The sequence below is a fragment of the Mustelus asterias genome, chromosome 16 (assembly GCF_964213995.1).
Source record: "Mustelus asterias chromosome 16, sMusAst1.hap1.1, whole genome shotgun sequence".
NCBI lineage: Eukaryota > Metazoa > Chordata > Chondrichthyes > Carcharhiniformes > Triakidae > Mustelus > Mustelus asterias.
The window spans coordinates 8,341,615-8,362,383 of record NC_135816.1 but is presented as its reverse complement, the minus strand read 5'-3'; the positions used below and the strand labels follow the sequence as shown (position 1 = coordinate 8,362,383).

The 20,769-nt window shown below is 43.9% G+C and overlaps 1 protein-coding gene and 1 pseudogene across 1 annotated transcript in view; both read left to right on the top strand.

Annotated features, from left to right (window-relative positions):
• The first annotated feature begins 1,248 nt into the window (after positions 1 to 1,248).
• Positions 1,249 to 20,769, top strand: part of LOC144505631 (protocadherin gamma-A6-like) — a 260,158-nt gene continuing 240,637 nt past the window's right edge. Inside the window, exon 1 of the mRNA XM_078231746.1 lies at positions 1,249 to 3,699. Within this exon, the coding sequence (XP_078087872.1) occupies positions 1,249 to 3,699 (2,451 nt within the window). The remainder of the gene's footprint in view (positions 3,700 to 20,769) is intronic.
• LOC144505569 (protocadherin alpha-C2 pseudogene) lies at positions 18,009 to 20,561 on the top strand (annotated as a pseudogene).

The window sequence follows — 20,769 nt, the reverse complement described above, 5'->3', positions numbered from 1 at the left end:
GAGAGGTTGGGACTGTTTTTCTTGTAGTGGAGAAGGCTAAGAGGAAATTTGATGGAGATTTTCAAATTCATGAGGGAGCTGAACAGAGTAGACAGGGAAAATTGTTCTCACTAGTAAAAGGATCAAGGTCGAGAGAACACAGGTTTAAAGTGCTTTGCAAAAGAAGCAAATGTGATGTGAGAAAACAAAAACTTTTTTACAAAGCGAGTGGTCCGAACCTGGGATGCATTGACTGGAAGTAAGGTGCAAGCAGGTTCAATTATGGCTGTCAAGAGGGCATTAGATAATTATTGGAATAGAAGCTATGTGCAGGGGTATGGGGAAAAGATAGGGGAATGTCACTAAGTCAGAACGTCGGTGACCCGTGAGTGCACCAGCTCACCCGGTTCTCTCATGCTGTGAGGAAGCATTGCCAAGCACTGTGCCACTGTACGGACTTTCTTTGTTTGTTTCAGTTTTCCCTTGTTTTCAGTCAACAGTACACCTGCACTTGCCACATTTTCATTCCCTTTGGCCCTGAAAGACAAACTCTGCTGTTTTTCAATCGGCCTGTCTTCCATTTGTCCTTGTCCGATCCAGCCCTTGTACAGAACCCACTTTTCTAACTCCTCCCAGTTCTAAAGAAAGTTCACAGGCCTCCTCGCTCCACAGATCCAGCCAGGTTAGTACAGTACTTGCAGCATTTCCACAGTGTACGACTAGCTAGCTTGAAAATAAAAAAAGCATGTAGCGTGTACAAGGCTTTATATTTGGGGCCAAAAATATGTTGTGTTATGTTAGTAGTGGACACAGCAAATGTAACAGATCATTTACTTGTTATCACTAAAACAAACCATTTATTATCAATACCTGATCTTTATGCGAGGTGCTCTCCTAAATTAATTTAATTATGACAACACAGTTGGGATTTTCACAAATTACCCAAAGCCTAGCTTTAATATGACCTCAGTGTAGTTATAGGCAAAGACTCTTTGTGTCGCTGTCTACCAATAAGGGAAAGAAATTCAGCTGGAGATCCACCACCCAGCCCCCAATACTGAGAGACGAAAACAGGCAGATAACTGCCGTTCACATGAAAATACCGAGCTATCTGCTCAGAAGGTCTGAAGGTCTCCTTGCTTGTCAACGTATCTCCTGCATTACCTGATTTACTTGCGATGGAATAACTGATAATGCCGGACGCAAAAAACGATGAGGACGGTAAAACACATCCCTGCAAAGGACATAACACGTACAGAGGGTTTTTTGATGAGAAAGACAGCCTCCATTTTGCTGCTTTGTGCCTGGAACCTGGTTTCGGGGCAGATTCGTTACTCCATTCCAGAAGAATTGGAGCACGGTGCTTTGGTAGGAACGATCGCCAAAGACCTGGCATTAAATTCAGATGAGCTTTCAACTCGCAGATTCAGGTTCGTTCCCAAATCACCATTGCAATATTTTGATGCAAACCTTCAGAACGGAATCTTATTTGTGAATAAAAGAATAGACAGGGAGGCACTCTGCGGACAGAGCCTTACCTGTTTCCTGCCTTTGGAACTCGAGATTGATAATCCTGCGGAACAGTACGATATCGAGGTCGAGATTGTGGATATAAACGATAACTCTCCCAGTTTCTCCAACAGAGAAATCCGTTTGGAAATTGCGGAGTCGGCCACACCTGGAACCCGGTTTATTCTAGAGGCCGCACAGGATCCTGATGTTGGAAGCAATTCTGTCCAAATTTACCAACTCACTCCAAATGAACACTTCGTTTTAGATGTACAGACTCTTGGAAAATGGAAAATCCCTAAACTGGTGTTGAAGAAACCCCTTGACCGCGAAAGAGAATCATCACAACGTTTATTGCTCGCTGCTGTTGATGGCGGAATACCCAAGAGGTCAGGAACTGCCGAGGTAAATATCATTATCTTAGATAATAATGACAATGCGCCAGGTTTCCAACAGTCCTTGTACGTTGCTAGTTTGAGGGAAGATGTTCCACTCGGCACTTTACTGATTAAACTTAACGCGACTGATTTGGATGACGGGCCCAATGGTGACATTGTTTATTCTTTAAGTAGCTACAGTGAAGAAAAAATACCGGAAGTATTTAGAATTAATGCAAAATCCGGTGAAATCAGCGTAAAGGGAAAATTGGATTTTGAAGAAATACATCTTTACGAAATTCACGTGGAAGCTAAGGACAAGGGGACACCATCACTGTCCGCACACTGTACTGTTCGGGTGGACATTAAGGATGTTAATGACAATGCGCCGGAATTGATTGTAAAACCAGTTTCCAGTACAGTCGGCGAGGATGCTCCAACAGGGACATTGGTAGCACTTGTCAGTGTTACAGATCGGGACGCACATAATAACGGCCGTACAGATTGTCAAATATCCCCACATGTCCCATTTGAGCTGAAGCCCTCCTTTAGGAATTCATACAGACTGACCATAAATGGCATGCTGGATCGGGAACGCGCCCCGGAATACGCAGTGACTGTGACATGTAAAGACAAGGGAAGTCCTCCACTATCCACAAACAAAACAATGATAGTACAGATTTCAGATGTAAATGACAACGGACCCAGCTTTATACAGTCTTCACACACTGTGTATGTGGCCGAGAACAACTCACCTGGAAATTCCATTGGATCAGTAACCGCTTTCGACCCAGACACTGAACAAAATTCCCAGATTTCCTACAGAATTCTGGAAAGTGATGTTCAGGGAGCTCCAGTGTCTTCGTATGTTTCAATCAACTCCGAAAATGGCATCATCTATTCGCAACGCTCCTTTGATTACGAGAAGATTAAAAGTTTTAAGTTCCGAGTCCAAGCTCAAGATGCGGGTTTGCCATTGCTTTCCGGGAACATCACTGTAAATGTGATTATTCTCGATCAGAATGACAACCCTCCTGTCATTACAACACCTAACTCAGTGAACCACAGTAAGACGGCTGTGCCTCGATCTGCAGATCCAGGATTTTTAGTAATGAAAGTGATTGCTTCTGATGCTGATTCTGGACAAAATGCACGACTCTCTTATCAAATCCTGCATGCCACCGACCCAGGTCTATTTACAGTTACTCAAAGCTCAGGAGAAATTAGAAGCTTTCGCCGATTTAAAGATAGTGACGGCGTCACACAAAGACTAGTCATCCAGGTAAAGGACAATGGGCACCCGCCACTCTCCGCCAGTACGACTATTGCTCTCACTATAATTGAACAGAATGAACAAATTCGGTCAGAGGTACAAGATCTTCACCGAGATGTGCAGCAATCTTCCGATTTGGCATTTTATATAGTCATATCTTTGGGAGTAATATCTTTCTTACTTCTCATTATAATAATTGTGCTTGTTATTATCATTTGCCCAAGCGAAGGGCAATCTGGTCGCACTGGGATTTGTCTTCTTGCCAATTGTTGTTGCGCCAGAGAATTAGAGGCCAAAGCGAGAGTGCAGAATTCGCATGTCAACCTTCAGGTTGTACCAGACTCCACATTAATTACGAACGTCCTTGAGGTTCGAGGAAATGGTTCTCTTTCAGAGCCATACCGTTACAAAATTCGATCAGCACCAGAGACAGCCAAGATGGAATTGATGTATTTCGCTCCAGTCAGTCCAACAACTGGGTCTTCTAGGAAGAATAACAGAACATGCGCGTCAGGACAATCTGAAAGCTTAACGAAAAACTGGCCGCATTTTTCTGGTGAAGTGAGTATCACACGTTTCAGTAAAGAAAAAAATATTGGAAGATTACAGCTTGTGGACCAGCACCTAGAAGAAAAAGGCAACTTAAAGTTCAGGTGCTGATCCAGCTGTTATGAACTTCCAAAAATTTCTATTTTTGTCCCTGTTTGATTCTATCAAACCTCTCACTACATTGTTTCGCTCTGCATTGCGAATGAACCAACCTCATCGATGTTATATTTGCTAAAAGCAACCCACTATCATTGTTTCATTTCCTCAGGAATGTGTATAGTATCAAATGTTAGGTTGCAATCACAGAATCATACAATGGAGAAGAGGTCCTTCGGCTCATTGTCTGTACACCGACACGAGAGAAACACCTTAATGATCTGCCAAATCCTATTTAACAGTACCTGACCCATAGCCTTGCGTGCGAAGTGATCATCCATGTACTTTTTAAAGGATGCAAGCCAAACTACTCGACCACCACCCTCCCAGGCACGAATTCCAGATGAATGCTACCCTCTGATTAAGCAAAGTATTTCCTCACATCTCTCCTAAATCCCTTCCCCTCACACTGAAGTTGAGTCCCCTCGTGACTGACCTTTCAACTAAGGCAAATTCTGCTCCCCTTCCACTCTCACCATGTCCCTCGAAATCCTGTACTCCTCGATTAGGTCGTTCGTCAGTCACCTCTGCTCCAAAAGATACAATCTATGTCTATCCAACCTCTCTTCGTAACTTCAATGTTCCATCCCAGGCAATATCCTGGTAAACCTCCTCTGCACCACTTACAATGTAGTCACATCCTTCCTATAATGTGGCGACCAGAACTGCATACAGAACTCCAGCTGTGGCCTTAACAAAGTTCTACATAACTCCAACACGACCTCCCTGCTTTTGTAATCTATGCCTCGACTCATAAAGGCAAATGTCCCATATGCTTTTTCACCACCCCACGAACACGCCCTTCCAACTTTAGAGATCAATGGCCAATCATGCCAACGTCCCTTTGTTCCTCAGTACTTCCTAGTGTCATGCCGTTCATTCAATGCTTCCTTGTCAAATTACTCCTTCCAAAGTGAGTTTCCTCCGGGTGCTCTGGTTTCCTCCCACAGTCCAAAGATGTGCGGGTTAGTTTGATTGGCCACGCTAAAATTGCCCCTTAGTGTCCTGTGATGCGTAGGTTAGAGGGATTAGCAGGTAAATATGTAAGGATATGGGGGTAGGGCCTGGGTGGGATTGTGGTCGGTGTAGACTCGATGGGACAAATGGCCTCTTTCTGCACTGTAGGGTTTCTTTCTTTCTATGATTCAAAGTGTATCACCTCACAATTTTCAGGGTTAATTCCATCTGCCATTTTTCTGCCCATTTGAACAGCTATCTATACCTTCCTGTAGCCCAAGGCACTCAACTTCACTGTTAACCACCCATCCAATCTCTGTGTCATACATGAACTTACTAATTATCCCGCCCATATAGGAATCTATGTCGTTTATATAAATGGCGAAAAATAGGGGACACAGCAGAGATCACTGGACTTTGGCTTCCAGTCACGAGAGCAGCCCATTGTCATCACCCTTTCTCTTTGACAGCTAAGCCAATTTTGCATCTACCTTATCAAATTGCCCTGTATTTCCATGTGCATTTGCCTTCACAGAATCATGGAATCTCTACAGTGCAAAAGGAGGCCTCTTTATAAGTCTCCCATTTTAGACCTTGCCAAGGGCTTTGTTGGAATCCATAGAGACTATATCAACTACACCACCCTCATCTACCCACCTGGTCACCTCCTCAAAAATTTATTAGGCATGCCTCTCTCTGACAAAGCCATGCTGACTACCCCCGATCAAACCTTGCTTCTCCAGGTGGAGATAGATTTTCTCCTTCAGATTTTTTGCCAGTAGTTTCTCTACCAATGACAGGTCTGTAGTTCCCTGGCTTATCTCTATAAATTGTGGAACCACGTTAGCTGTTCTGCACTTGGCACTTCCTCCATGAGAAAATGGACCTGGAGATTTGTACACTTTTAAGTCTGCCAACACCTCCAATAATTTGTCACTCCCTATGTCAATTTGTTGAAGAACCTCGCAGTTTCTATCCCTGAGTTCCATACCTTCAACCTCATTCTCTTGGGTCAAGATGGATATAAAGTACTGGTTCAACACTCTACTAATGCCCACTGAATCCACGAATAGATTGTCCCCTTTGTCCGTAATGGGCCCTACTCTTTCCCTTGTTTGCCTCTTCACATTGATGTACTTAGAGAATTTCTTTGGATTTTCACCATTTTTGCCAGCCAAAGCTTTCTTATATCTTCTCTTTGCTCTTCTAATTGTTTACTTAAGCTCCACCCTGCACTTCCTGTACTCCACTAATGCCTCCATTGATTTGCTCCCCTTATACCTGCTGAAAGCCTGTCTTTCCCTTCTCATTGTATCCTGAATATCTTTGGTCATCCACGGTTCTCTGTGCTTGTTACTCTTCCCTATCACCCTGGAGGAAACATGTGGGGCCTGGATCCTCCCCATTTCCTTTTTGAACGTCCCCCACTGCCCTTTTGTACATTTGCCCACAGATAGTTGTGTGCAGTCTACCATGGCCACATCTGACTTATTTTAATAAAATCTGTTTTCCCCCAATTCAAGCGTTTTTTGCAACTTGTCCACTATCTTGTCCATAATAATCTTAAATTGTGCCATGTTGTGATCGCTGTCTCTAAAATGTACCCCCCCCCCCACCCCCCAACACACACACACACACACACACACACACAGAAACCACCACCACCTCAACCACCTGTCTCGCTTTGTTCCCGAGAATTAGGTCCAGCACTGCACTGTCTTTTGTTGGAGGAGCTGCATATTGACCTAAAAAGTTATCCTGTACACTTTTCTAAAAACCACACTACCCAAACCTTTAGCACTATGTTTATCCTAATTAAAGTTGGGAAAGTTGAAATCACCTAATACAGTTATCTTGTTGGTAATGTTTTTACACACCTCCATGAATTGTGCACATATTGTGCACATAGTCCAAAGATGTGCGGGTTAGGTTGATTGGCCAGGTTAAAAAAAAAAATTGCCCCTTAGAGTCCTGAGATGCGTAGGTTAGAGGGATTAGCAGGTAAATATGTGGGGGTAGGGCCTGGGTGGGACTGTGGTCGGTGCAGACTCGATGGGCCGAATGGCCTCCTTCTGCACTGTAGGGTTTCTATGATTTCTATGATTTGCTCCTCAATTCCCGTCTGATCATCTGGGGTCAATGATGAACATCTAGCAATGTGGCTGTCCATTTTTTACTCCTAAACTCTACCCACAAAGATTCATTTGATGTCCCTTCCAAGATGTAAACTTTCCTTCGTGCAATAACTGACTCCTTAACTAGTAATGCAATGCTTCTTCCTTTATTATACGCTCCCCTGTCTCTCCTGAATATTCTCCATCCGAGAATGTTGAGCTGCCAATCCTGCCCCCCCCCCCCCCCCCCCCCCACTCAACGTCGTCTCTGCGATGGCTACTATATCAAATCTTTGCCCTTAATTCATCGTTTTACCTGTAATTCTCCTGCGACTTAAGTACAGCCTTACTCTCTTGAAACTTATACTCCCTCTGACTTGATTGTTTTACTGTATTATGCTGTCTTCCTATTCTGCAAACAGTCTGTCTCCCGCTTGATGCAAGATCTCAATAATGGGGATACTAAATACTTTAAACGGTTTCTTCTTTCAATATCTAACATTTTGTCATGTTAGCTGTCATCAGGTTCAACCGTTATCTTGTGGAAATTCCAGATATTCATTAATTAAACCTGAACTAGAGTGAGTACAATTTACAAGTGTACTCTAAAGCAAAACTCGTGGCACAAAATTAAGACTTCTGAATTAATCAGGTAGTTTATATATACAAGATTTCAACTGCAAGGTATGTCTGTAGTTAAGGCAGTTGCCCATCAGCTAGACTACTCAGTGGCAAAAGACATATTTTGGAAATGCATTCGGCTAAACTAAAGTCCATAGTACCTTGTTCACTGCAGTTATGTAAATAGTATTATATTATTTTTAAAACTATTTTCTTTCAGCTAATTATGCCTCAGTTTTGCATTATTGATGGCATTAAATTAAGTAACCTAAATAGACATGATTGGTTACCATGCTTATATTCTGGGGATATAATTGGAAATTCGACATGCCAACAATCAGTTGGAAGGTGAGAATGGACGTAGCAACAGTGAAGTTATGTTTATTAATTTGAAACTGTACCTTTGCATAATACACCTGATTAAGAAACACAGACAAATTGGAGAGATAAAAGTAGACTAAATAACATGCAATAAGCTGCTGGAACAATTTACCGTGAGACATCAGATCAGAAGTAATTTCTGCAGTGTGGTAAAGTTTCTCATTGTTCCTGGGAGAAGAGGGTTAAACAAATTTGTGCTGAGGGACATCGGACTAAAAGGACTTTAATAATGAAGGGTACACAGTAAAAGTGAAAAAAATACGATTACTGATTTACTTTTATTATACTGGGGGAAAAACGCAGTCGATAATAACTGCCTACATCTCTGGCGCTACAATGTACATTGACAACTAGTAATTTTACTGTGGCCTTCCTCCATTTCCAACAGTTACAGAGGAAACATAAATAGGTGCACATTTTGCTCTTACCTCACTTGTTTTTGTGAAGCCTGGTACCAGCAGTTCATTCTTCATGCGCCGTAATTAGATTCAGTTGACTTTCCTCTTTGGCATCTGTTTTAACTTCAGAGATGGAGAAAACTATTACTTTGCTTCCTCTGACACGAAGAAATATATTTCCAAACATTCCATTCAGTTCAGACAGTGAGACACGTGTACTTTCTTCTATCTTGCAAATTATTTTTTAACTAAATTGATGTTTTGACCACATTGAGAAAACTAAATATAAGTTGAGCGACAACATCTTTGGGATCTCAATTTTTTACCCTATTGTAATCCTGATATTATTTTGCTCAATAATATAAATTACCCTCTGACCTTTTTGACTTATTCAATTAAGTTTCTGGAGCAGTACTGCAGTTTCAAAAGATTAAAGATTTTGAAAGAAGTGAAAAGGACAGGACCTTGTGAAGACATGAGAATGAGCTTTTAATTGTGAAGCATTTGTCACATGCAACCAGCAAAGCTCAGTTTGTGCGTGATGGGAAATTGGGACTTAGGGCAAAATAAGATATGCGCTACAGCATTGTGGGTCAGTTTAAGTTTAGGTTTCAGGGTTACCAGGAAAGCATAGGCAAAGCTCATGTAAAGTGTGAGAAAATGAAGGTTTCGGTGGACTGAGGTAGAAGAAAAGGCGGCTAATGGAGTTGCCCTGGAGGTGCAAAAAACAGTCATTGTGATAGAGAGGTTATGGAATTAGAAACTAATGTGCATATCAGATAGGTTACAAACCGCCCTATATGGGCTGAGACGGTGGCCATAAACAGGAAAAGAACGTGTCTTGAAGCAGTCCCTGTGTGTTTACAGCAATGACGTGGAGATGCCGGCGTTGGACTGGGGTAAACATAGTAAGAAGTTTAACAACACCAGGTTAAAGTCCTTCAGGTTTGTTTGGTAGCAAAAGCCACACAAGCTTTCGGAGCCTTAAGCCCCTTCTTCAGGTGAGTGGGAATTCTGTTCACAAACAGGGCATATAAAGACACAAACTCAATTTACAGAATAATGGTTGGAATGCGAATACTTACAGCTAATCAAGTCTTTAAGATACAAACAATGTGAGTGGAGAGAGCATCAAGACAGGCTAAAGATATGTGTATTGTCTCCAGACAGGACAGCCAGTGAGACTCTGCAGGTCCAGGCAAGCTGTGGGGGTTACAAATAGTGTGACATGAACCCAATATCCCGGTTGAGGCCATCCTCGTGTGTGCGGAACTTGGCTATCAGTTTCTGCTCAGTGACTCTGCGCCGTCGTGTGTCGTGAAGGCCGTCTTGGAAGACGCTTACCCGAATATCAGAGGCCGAATGCCCGTGACTGCTGAAGTGCTCCCCAACAGGAAGAGAACAGTCTTGCCTGGTGATTGTCGAGCGGTGTTCATTCATCCATTGTCGCAGCGTCTAGATGCTGAGTCTAGACGCTGCTAGACTCGGCGCAGAGTCACTGAGCAGAAACTGATAGCCAAGTTCCGCATACATGAGGACGGCCTCAACCAGGATATTGGGTTCCTGTTACACTATCTGTAATCCCCACAGCTTGCCTGGACCTGCAGTCTCGCTGGCTGTCCTGTCTGGAGACAATACACATCTCTTTAGCCTGTCTTGATGCTCTCTCCACTCACATTGTTTGTATCTTAAAGACTTGATCAGCTGTAAGTATTCGCATTCCAACCATTATTCTGTAAATTGAGTTTGTGTCTTTATATGCCCTGTTTGTGAACAGAATTCCCACTCACCTGAAGAAGGGGCTTAAGGCTCCGAAAGCTTGTGTGGCTTTTGCTACCAAATAAACCTGTTGGACTTTAACCTGGTGTTGTTAAACTTCTTACTGTGTATACAGCAAGACATGGGCAATATTCAACTGCGTGCTGAATGGTGGCCCGTAACATTGAAGCCACACCAGTTTTAGCCAATGACCATCTTCAACAAGAGAGAATCAAACAATCTCCCCTTGACATTCAGTGGCAATATCCTCGGTGAGTCTCTCACTATCAACATCTTGGGAGTTGCCATTGACCAGAGGCTGAACTGGACTGGCCATATATATATATATATATACAAGAACAGACCGGAGGCTGGGAATTGTGCAGAGAGTAACTCACCCGCTGACTGCCAAAAAGCATGTGCACAATCTAAAAGGCACAAGTCAAGAGTGCTGTGGAATACTCTCCACGTGTCCGGAGGAGAACAGCTCCAACAACATTCAAGCATCTGTACGCTACCCAGGACAACGAATCCTGGTTGATTGGCATTCCAACCACGGCATTAAAATCCACCACTGAAACATAGTGGTAATAATGTGCGCCATCTACTGGTTGGACTACAGAAACTCATCAAGGTTCCTTCATCAGCACCTTCCAAAACCAGAGTTGTGCATGATGATCATTGGGACTACGTGCGAAGAGGACCTCTGCCGCCTCGCAGCGCAAGGGCAACATGGGAACATGGGAACATCATGCATGGGAACATCAGCATTTAAAGTTCTACTCCAAGCTACACATCATCTTGACTTGGAATTATATCGCTGCTCCTGCCCTGTCGTTGCGTCAAAATCCTGCAAATCCCACCCTACAACATTGTAGGTGTACCCATGCCATGTGAACTGCAGTAGTTCAAAATGGCAGCTAGCCACCACATTCTCAATGGTAATTATGAATGAGTAACAATTGCTGCCCCAGTCACCGACGCCCTCATCCCACAAATTAAGCCAGAATAGGTGGTGTTATTATGAATCCATGGGGCTATTCAAAGGCGAAAGAGGATTTCTACCAATTGACGTGGTTAATATGTGCCAGTCAAACAACATCAGTAAAACGGCTGTTTCTTTTTTGGCTCATTTTTTAAAAAATGTAGTTTTACTCCTTTCACACTGGACTAAATCGTGTGCACTTTAAGGCATAGTCGAGCGTCAAGTAAATACTGGGTTCTGACTCTGCAATGACTATTGGGCACAGCTGTCTGGAAATCTTGCTGAAGACGGCCAATTGAAAGGCCACCTCCGTGTTTGTTGTCCATTTAAGAATGACAAGTCGGTTCCTGAGGCTGCAAACAAGATCAGAGTTGGGTTCAGGCATTGTCTCGGTGTGAATGTGAGTCTTCTCCATCTCCAGGCCTTTGGAGGGGCTACGATTTATTTAAAACAACAATTGTCACAGTTCTGAGGTTACCCATGTGAAAGGGAAGCTCCTCGAGAGGTCACCTGCCGACGGCGGCGATGGCCCGTTGGTGGGTGCGGGTCCAGTGAGCCGAGAGGGAGGAGTACTGGTGATTGTAGGAAACCCACAATATTTCCAGTCAGTTGCCTGTAAGTTACCTCCAGCCTCTGCCATTTGTCACCCATTTCCGGGTTGCCCGAAGCGGAAACATCCATTGAACTGGCGCGAACCTCTGTGAAATCCCTCCCACCCAAAATGCGCCAGACAAATGGAAGATTTCCTTTCTTTTTTCTGCTGATGCGAGTAGGTTCCCCGCGTAAAGTGGGCCCATTGCATGTATGATATTTCAGGGCAATTGTTCGTCATTCAGGACACTGAATTTTGTGGAGAGGCGGTGGCGTCGTGGTATTTTCGCTGGACGAGTAATCCAGTTGAGGCTCTGGGACCTGGGTTCAAATCCCACTAAGGCAGATGGTGAAATTGAATTCAATAAACATCTGCAATTAAAAAGTTTAATGATGACCATGAAACGATTGTCGTAAAAATCACATCGGGTTCACTAATAACGTTTAGTGAAACAAATCTGCCTTAACCTGGTCTGGCCGACATGTGACTCCAGAGCCACAGCAATGTGGTTGACTCTTGAATGCCTCTCTGAAATGGAGATCTGTTAGGGATGGGCAATAAATGTTGGCCCAGCCAGTGACGCCCACATCGCATGAATGAATAAAAAGAAACACTGAACAAGCACTAGTGACCTTCTTGAAGCCAGACCCACAAGAATTCAGGCAGAACTTCTGATAAAACCAACATGCTGGCCTGGATATTTTACCCGGATAGCCAAAGACCCCCTTGGTGCGGAACAGCATTGACATTAACGATTGGGAGGAACTTGCTATTAAAAGTTTAAAATATCAACTATTTGTCCATCGAGCGCATGATGTTTTAAATCCTCAACAGGCAGAGTGGTGGCAGAGACGGAACAAAAGATAAATAAATTCTGCATTCCGTCTCCGACTACCATGAGGTCCTGCCCCATGTGCCCAAAAATCTGTGGGTCCAGAATCAGTCTATTCAGTTATATCCAGACCCATGGCAAAAACGTGCTATCATGTGCGGACATTATCCTGGAATTGAGGGGCAGTCTACAAGATTCGCAAGGAGCTACTTGGCTTTTTTATTTTGACAGCAAAAGCTGCCCCATAATACAGACATGACTTCTGTGCAAATTTCTGTTTTAGTTACAGAACATCTAATGGGTATCAAACAAAAATCACAAGAAGGCATTAGATGATGGGGCGGCACAGTGGCACAGTGGTTAGCGCTGCTGCCTCAGAGCTCCAGGGACCTGGGTTCGATTCACGGCTTGGGTCACTGTCTATGTGGAGTCTGCACAGCAAGATGTCTCACAACAGCAGGATAAAGTCCAACAGGTTTATTTGGTAGCAAAATCAACTAGCTTTCGGAGTGCTGCTCCTTCGTCAGGTAAGTGGGAGTTCTGTTCACAAACAGGGCATATAAAGACACAAACTCAATTTACAAAATAATGGTTGGAATGCGAATCTTTATAGGTAATCTAAAGATTGGAGAACTGTGCTCAGTTCTGGTTGCCTCATCACAGGAAGGATGTGGAAAAGATTGAAAGGGTGCAGAGGAGATTTACAAGGATGTTGCCTGGATTGAGTGGCATGCCTTATGAGGATAGGCTGAGGGAGCTCGGTCTTTTCTCCTTGGAGAGACGTAGGATGAGAGGAGACCTAATAGAGGTATATAAGGTGTTGAGAGGCATAGATCGGGTGGACTCTCAGAGGCTTTTTCCCAGGGTGGAAATGGCTGCTACGAGAGGACACAGGTTTAAGGTGCTGGGGGGTAGGTACAGGGGAGATGTTAGGCGGAAGTTTTTCACACAGAGGGCGAGTGGAATCGGCTGCCGTCAGTGGTGGTGGAGGCAAACTCAATAGGGTCTTTTAAGAGACTCCTGGATGAGTACATGGGACTTAATAGGATGGAGGGTTATAGGTAGGCCTAAAAGGTAGGGATATGTTCGGCACAACTTGTGGGGCCGAAGGACCTGTTTTGTGCTGTAGTTTTCTTGGGGGCTTCTATGTAATCAAGTCTTAAAGGTACAGACAATGTGGGTGGAGAGAGCGTTGAGCACAGGTTAAAGAGATGTGTATTGTCTCCAGACAGGACAGTCAGTGAGATTTTGCAAGCCCAGGCAAGTCGTGGGGGTTACAGATGATGTGACATGAACCCAAGATCCCGGTTGAGGCCGGTCTCATGTGTGCGGAACTTGGCTATCAGTCTTTGCTCAGTGACTCTGCGTTGTTGTGTGTCGTGAAGGCCGCCTTGGAGAACGCTTACCCGAAGATCAGAGGCCGAATGCCTGTGACCGCTGAATTCCAATAGGAAGAGAACACTCTTGCCTGATGATTGTCGAGCGGTGTTCTTTCATCCGTTGTCTGCATGGTCTCCCCAATGTACCATGCCTCAGGCCATCCTTTCCTGCAGCGTATCAGGTAGACACCGTTAGCCGAGTTGCAAGAGTATGTACCGTGTACCTGGTGGATGGTGTTCTCACGTGAGAAGTGGAATCTGCACATTTTCGCCGTATCTGCTTGGGTTTCCTCCAGCTGCTCCGGTTTCCTCTCACAGTCAAAAGGTGTGCGGGTTAGGTTGATTTGCCGTGCTAAATTGACCCTAATGTCAGGAGCAGTAGCAGGGTAAATATGTGGGGTTACGGGGATAGGGCCTGGGTGGGATTGTGATCGATGCAGACTCGATGGGCCGAATGGCCTCCTTCTGCACTGTCGGAGTTCTGTGATTCTATGATGATTCAAATGGAAACAATGCACAGGGTACGGGGAAAAACACGGAAATGACATTGTCATACCACAGGTGAGTCGGTGGGCACATGAGGGTCGAATAGCCTCCTTCAGCAGGGTAACAATTCGGTAAGGGCAAGATCTCATCTGGCCAGTGAGATTGCGTGAAACAACTAGCATCGTGCCACCTAGAAACACTTGTAGCTGTAAATCTAGACAGGTGAGTAGGCTGAATGGCGATAATAATATTTGCATATGAATGCTAAATGTCATCCAAAAAATAAATATTCGAAGACATGATATCCCTTAGTGAAAATAATAGCGTGGTATGACCTTCAGGTACAAGAAGTGGCTTTTACCCTCTGTGATGTAATGTCATCTCTGTTTTCCTTTAAAGCATTTAGACCGAGATCACAGTGCATCTAATTGAAAAGAATAGAATACAGTGGATGCCGGAAATCTGAAATTGAAACAAAGGATCCTGGCGATATTCAGCAGGTTAGGCAATATTTATGGAGAGATAAGCAAAGTTAAGGTTTCAGGTCTACTGTCGACTGTATATGCTGCTCACAATGTGGTCTTCTCTGCATTGGGAGACCAAAACAGTCGGGTGACTGCTTTATGAAACACCTTCGTTCAGTCCGCAAGCATGACACCTGGCATCCAATGGCCTGACATTTTAATTTCCCACTTTGTTCTCACGCTGACATTGGGAACTGCATCATATCTTTCCATCAGACACTTCGCGGCCTTCCGAAGCCAACAGGAGTCATAGAATGATAGAATTTTACAGCACAGAAAGAGTAAATTTGGCCCATCGTGTCAGTGCCTACCATTAAGCACCAATCTATTTTTATCCCATTTTCCAGTGCTTGACCCGTAGCGTTGTATGCTACGGCATTTCAGGTGCTCATTTTCATAATAATTCTTAAAAGGTTGTGAGGGTGCCCTACCACCTTTTCAGGCAATGAGTTTCAGATTCCCACCCTTCTCTGGATGAAAACGTTTTTCCTTTATTCCCCACTAAATCCCCTGCCCCTTACCTTAAATCTATGCCCGCTGATTATTAAAAGTTTATTTATTAGTGTTACAAGTTGCAGACTTACATTAACACTGCAATGAAGTTACTGTGAAAATCCCCTAATCACCACACTCCGGTGCCTGTTTGGGTGCACAGAGAAAGAATATAGCATAGCCAATGCACCTAACCAGCAAACCTTTTGGACTGTGGGAGGAAACTGGAGAGTCCGGAGGAAACCCATGCAGACACAGGGAGAACATGCAGACTCCACACAGCCAGTGACCCAAGTCAAGAATCGAACTTGAGTTCCTGACACTGTGAGGCAGCAGTGCTAACCACAGTCCCACCGTGTCACCCCCTCTATTGAGGGGAAAATTTCCCTCTCATCCACCCTATCTATTATTTTGTACACCTCACTCAGGTCCCCTTTCAGCCTTCTCTGCTGCAAGGAAAATAATAACAGCCTCGAGAGCTGTAACGCTGAAATCCAGGCACCATCCTGGTGAATCTCCTCTGCACCTGCTCAAGTGCAACCATTTCCTTCCTATATTGGGTAGCCAGAACTGCATACAGAACTCCAACTGTGACCTAACCAGCATTTCATACAGCTGTATCATATTCTCGTTTGATAAAGGCAAATATCCCATATGCCTTCTTCACCACCATATCTCCTTGTCCTGCTGTCTTCGGGGATCTATGGACATGCATCCCAAGCTCTGTCTAGTCCTTTGGACTTCCTAGGGTCCGACCATTCATTGTACATTCTCTTGTCTTGTTACGCCACCCAAAATTCATTACCTCATGCTTTTCAGGCTAAAATTCTATTTGCCACTGTTCTGCCTTGCAACCAATCCACCTTTACCGTCTTGTAATCTGAAACTAAGCTTCTCAGTATTTAGCACAAACTTTTGCGTCAGCTGTGAGCTTACTTGTCACATCTCCGACATTCATTGAATAGGATCCCTATAATGCATAAGGAGGCCATTCGGCCCATCGAATCTGCAGCGACTCTTTAATCGAGGATCTTACCCAGGCCCTATCCCCATAACCCCACATAATTACTCGTTAATCCACCTAAACTACACATCTTGGGATACTATGGGACAACTTAGTATAGCCAATCCACCTAACCTGTGCATCGTTTGCGCTTTGGGAGGAAACTGGAGCACCTCGAGGAAACCCTCGCAGATACACGGAGTTGAGTGGGATAGCTTGATCTTGGTTTCGGACAAAGCTCGGCACAACATCGAGGGCCGAAGGGCCTGTACTGTGCTGTACTGTTCTATGTTCTATGTTCTACATGCAAACTCTACACAGTAACTCAACCTTGGAATTGAACCTGGGTCCCTGGCGCTGTGAGGCAGCAGTGCTAACCACTGTGCCACCATGCCGCCCACTTTTCCACTGTGCTGCTGGCATCCAGATCATTAATGTACACTACAAACAATACGGGACCCAGCACTGATCTCTGCAGAACGCCACTGGACCCTGGCTTCCAGTCACAAAAACAACCCTCAACCACCACACCCCGCCTCTTGCCATGAAGCCAATTTTGGATCCAATTTGCCAAATTGCTCTGGATCCCATGTGGGACCTTGTCAAAAGTCTTCCTGAAGTCCATGTCGGGTACATTAAGTACACTACTGTTATCTAGACGCCAAGTCACCTCTGTGAAAAACCCAATAGAATTTGGAAGAAGTGAAATCACTTTCAGCAATTTCAAAACATTACTCAGTGCGCACTTAGTTTACTTTTATCTCCTTGTTTCACTTTTCCCTTTTTTTAATCAGAAGCACACCTGCTCTAAGTGCATACTTTGTTTCTTGCTTTGTCATGTCTGCATCACTTTGGCGTTGGAAGTTGTTTTTTTATCTCTCCTGCCTTCCTTTTGTCCTTATCCCACCCATACCTTGCTCAGAGCCCATTTATCTAACTTTTCCCAGTTCTGAAAGAAGGCACAGGCCTGAAATTAAACTCTGTTTCACACTTTGCAGATGCTGCCAAATCAGCAGAGTATTTACAGCATTTCCACACAGTACGATTGTTTGGCTTAAAAATAAAATGACACAAAGCACGGACAAGGCCTTTTCTGTGGCCACACTAATATGCTGTATTGTCTTAATAATGTATACTGCAAATGCAATTTACTTGTAAACAGGAAAATGAATCATATCATGAATACGTGATTTTTCTGCAATGTGCTCTCCTAAATTTATTCAATTACGTTTATTTATTAATGTCACAAGTAGGCTTACATTAACACTGCAGTGAAGTACTGTGAAAATCAGAAAGCTGAGACTTTCACAAATTACCTGATGCCTAGCTTTAATATGACCTCAGTGTAGTTATAGGCAAAGACTCTTTGTGTCGCTGTCTACCAATAAGGGAAATAAATTTAGCTGGAGATCCACCACCCAGCCCCCAACACTGAGGGATGAAAGCAGGCAGGTTATTGCCGTTCAAGTGAATATACCGAGCTATCTCCTGAGAAGGTCTGAAGGTCTCCTTGCTTGTCAACGTATCTGCTGCATGATCTGACTTTCTTGCGACGGAATAACTGATAATACCGGACACAAGAAACAATGAGGACCGCAAATCACATCCCCGCAAAGGATATAACAAGTACAGAGGGTTTTTTGATGAGAAACACGGCGTCCATTTTGCTGTTATGTGCCTGGAGCCTGGTTTCGGGGCAGATTCGTTACTCCATTCCAGAAGAATTGGAGTACGGTGCTTTGGTAGGAACAATCGCCAAAGACCTGGCATTAAATTCAGATGAGCTTTCAACTCGCAGATTCAGGTTCGTTCCCAAATCACTATTGCAATATTTTGATGTAAACCTCCAGAATGGAATTTTATTTGTGAATAAAAGAATAGACAGGGAAACACTCTGCGGACAGAGTCTTACCTGTTTCCTGCCTTTGGAACTCGAGATTGATGATCCTGTGGAACAGTACAATATCGAGGTCGAGATTGTGGATATAAACGATAACTCCCCCAGTTTCTCCAACAGAGAAATCCGTTTGGAAATTGCGGAGTCGGCCACACCTGGAACCCGGTTTATTCTGGAGGCCGCACAGGATCCTGATGCTGGAAGCAATTCTGTCCAAATTTACCAACTCGCTCCAAATGAACACTTCGTCTTAGATGTGCAGACTCTTGGAAAATGGAAAATCCCTAAACTGGTGTTGGAGAAACCTCTTGACCGCGAAAAAGAATCGTCACAACGGTTGTTGCTCACTGCTGTTGATGGCGGAATACCCGAGCGGTCAGGAATTGCTGAGGTAACCATCATTATCCTCGATAATAATGACAATGCGCCAGTTTTCCTACAGCCCTTGTACGTTGCTAGTTTAAGGGAAGATGTTCCACTCGGCACTTTAGTGGTAAAACTGAACGCGACTGATTTGGATGACGGGCCCAATGGGGACATTGTTTATTCTTTAAGTAGTTACAGCGAGGAAAAAATACCGGAAGTATTTAGAATTGATGCCAATTCCGGTGAAATCAGCGTAAAGGGAAAATTGGATTTTGAAGAAATACATCTTTATGAATTTCACGTGGAAGCTAAGGACAAGGGGACACCATCACTATCCGCACACTGTACTGTTCGGGTGGACATTAAGGATGTTAATGACAATGCGCCGGAATTGATTGTAAAACCAGTTTCCAGTACAATCAGCGAAGATGCTCCAACAGGGACCTTGATAGCAATTGTCAGTATTACAGATCGGGACGCACACAATAACGGCCGTACAGATTGTCAGATATCCTCACATGTCTCATTTGAGCTGAAGCCCTCCTTTAGGAATTCATACAGACTGACCATAAATGGCATGCTGGATCGGGAACGTGCCCAGGAATACGCAGTGACTGTGACATGTAAAGACAAGGGAAGTCCTCCACTATCAACAAACAAAACAATGATAGTACAGATTTCAGATGTAAATGACAACGGACCCAGCTTTATACAGTCTTCACACACTGTGTATGTGGCCGAGAACAACTCACCTGGAAATTCCATTGGATCAGTAACCGCTTTCGACCCAGACACTGAACAAAATTCCCAGATTTCCTACAGAATTCTGGAAAGTGATGTTCAGGGAGCTCCAGTGTCTTCATATGTTTCAATCAACTCCGAAAACGGCATCGTCTATTCGCAGCGCTCCTTTGATTACGAGAAGATTAAAAGCTTTAAGATCCGAGTTCAAGCTCAAGATGTGGGCTTGCCATTGCTTACCGGGAACATCACTGTAAATGTGATTATTCTCGATCAGAATGACAACTATCCTGTCATTACTACACCTAGCTCAGTGAATCCCAATAAGACGACTGTACCTCGATCTGCAGATCCAGGATTTTTGGTAATGAAGGTAATTGCTTCTGATGCTGATTCTGGACAGAATGCACGACTCTCTTATCAAATCCTGCAAGCCACCGACCCAGGACTATTTAGAGTTTCACCAACCTCAGGTGAAATTAGAAGCATTCGCCGATTTAAGGATAGTGACGGCGTCACACAAAGACTAGTCATCCAGGTAAAGGACAATGGACACCCGCCTCTCTCCGCCAGTACGACGATTGCACTCACTATAATTGAACAGAACGATCAAATTCGGTCAGAGGTTCAGGATCCTCACCAAGATGTGCAGCAATCTTCCGATTTGGCATTTTACATAATCATTTCCTTGGGAATAATATCTTTCTTACTTCTTATTATAATAATTGTCCTTGTTATTGTCATTTGCCCAAGCGAAGGACAATCTGGCCGTACTGGGAATTGTCTTCTTACCAATTGTTGCTGTGCCAGAGAATTAGAGGCCAAAGCGAGAGTGCAGAATTCGCATGTCAACCTTCAGGTTGTACCAGACTCCACGTTAATTACGAACGTCCTTGAGGTTCGAGGAAACGGGTCTCTTTCAGAGCCATACCATTACAAGATTCGATCAGCACCAGAGGCAACCAAAATGGAATTGATGTATTTCGCTCCAGTCAGTCCAACAACTTCTGGGTCTTCGAGGAAGAATAACAGAACATGCGTGTCAGAACAATCTGAAAGCTTAACGAACAACTGGCCGTATTTTTCTGGTGAAGTGAGTATCACACGTCTCAGTAAAGAAAAATATATTGGAAGATTACAGCTTGTGGACCAGCACCTGGAAGAAACAGATAACCTAAAGTTCAGGTGCTGATCCAGCTGTTTTGGATTTCCAGCATTTTCTATTTTTGTCCCAGTTTGATTCTATCAAAACCCTCAATATATCGTTTCTTACTACGTTGCACGTTAACCAACATAATTTTTGCCAAAAAGCAATCCACTGACGTTGCTTCATTTCATAAGGAATCAGTGCAACGTCAAATATTAGGCTTTACTGTGGATAATTAGTACTCTAATCTGTT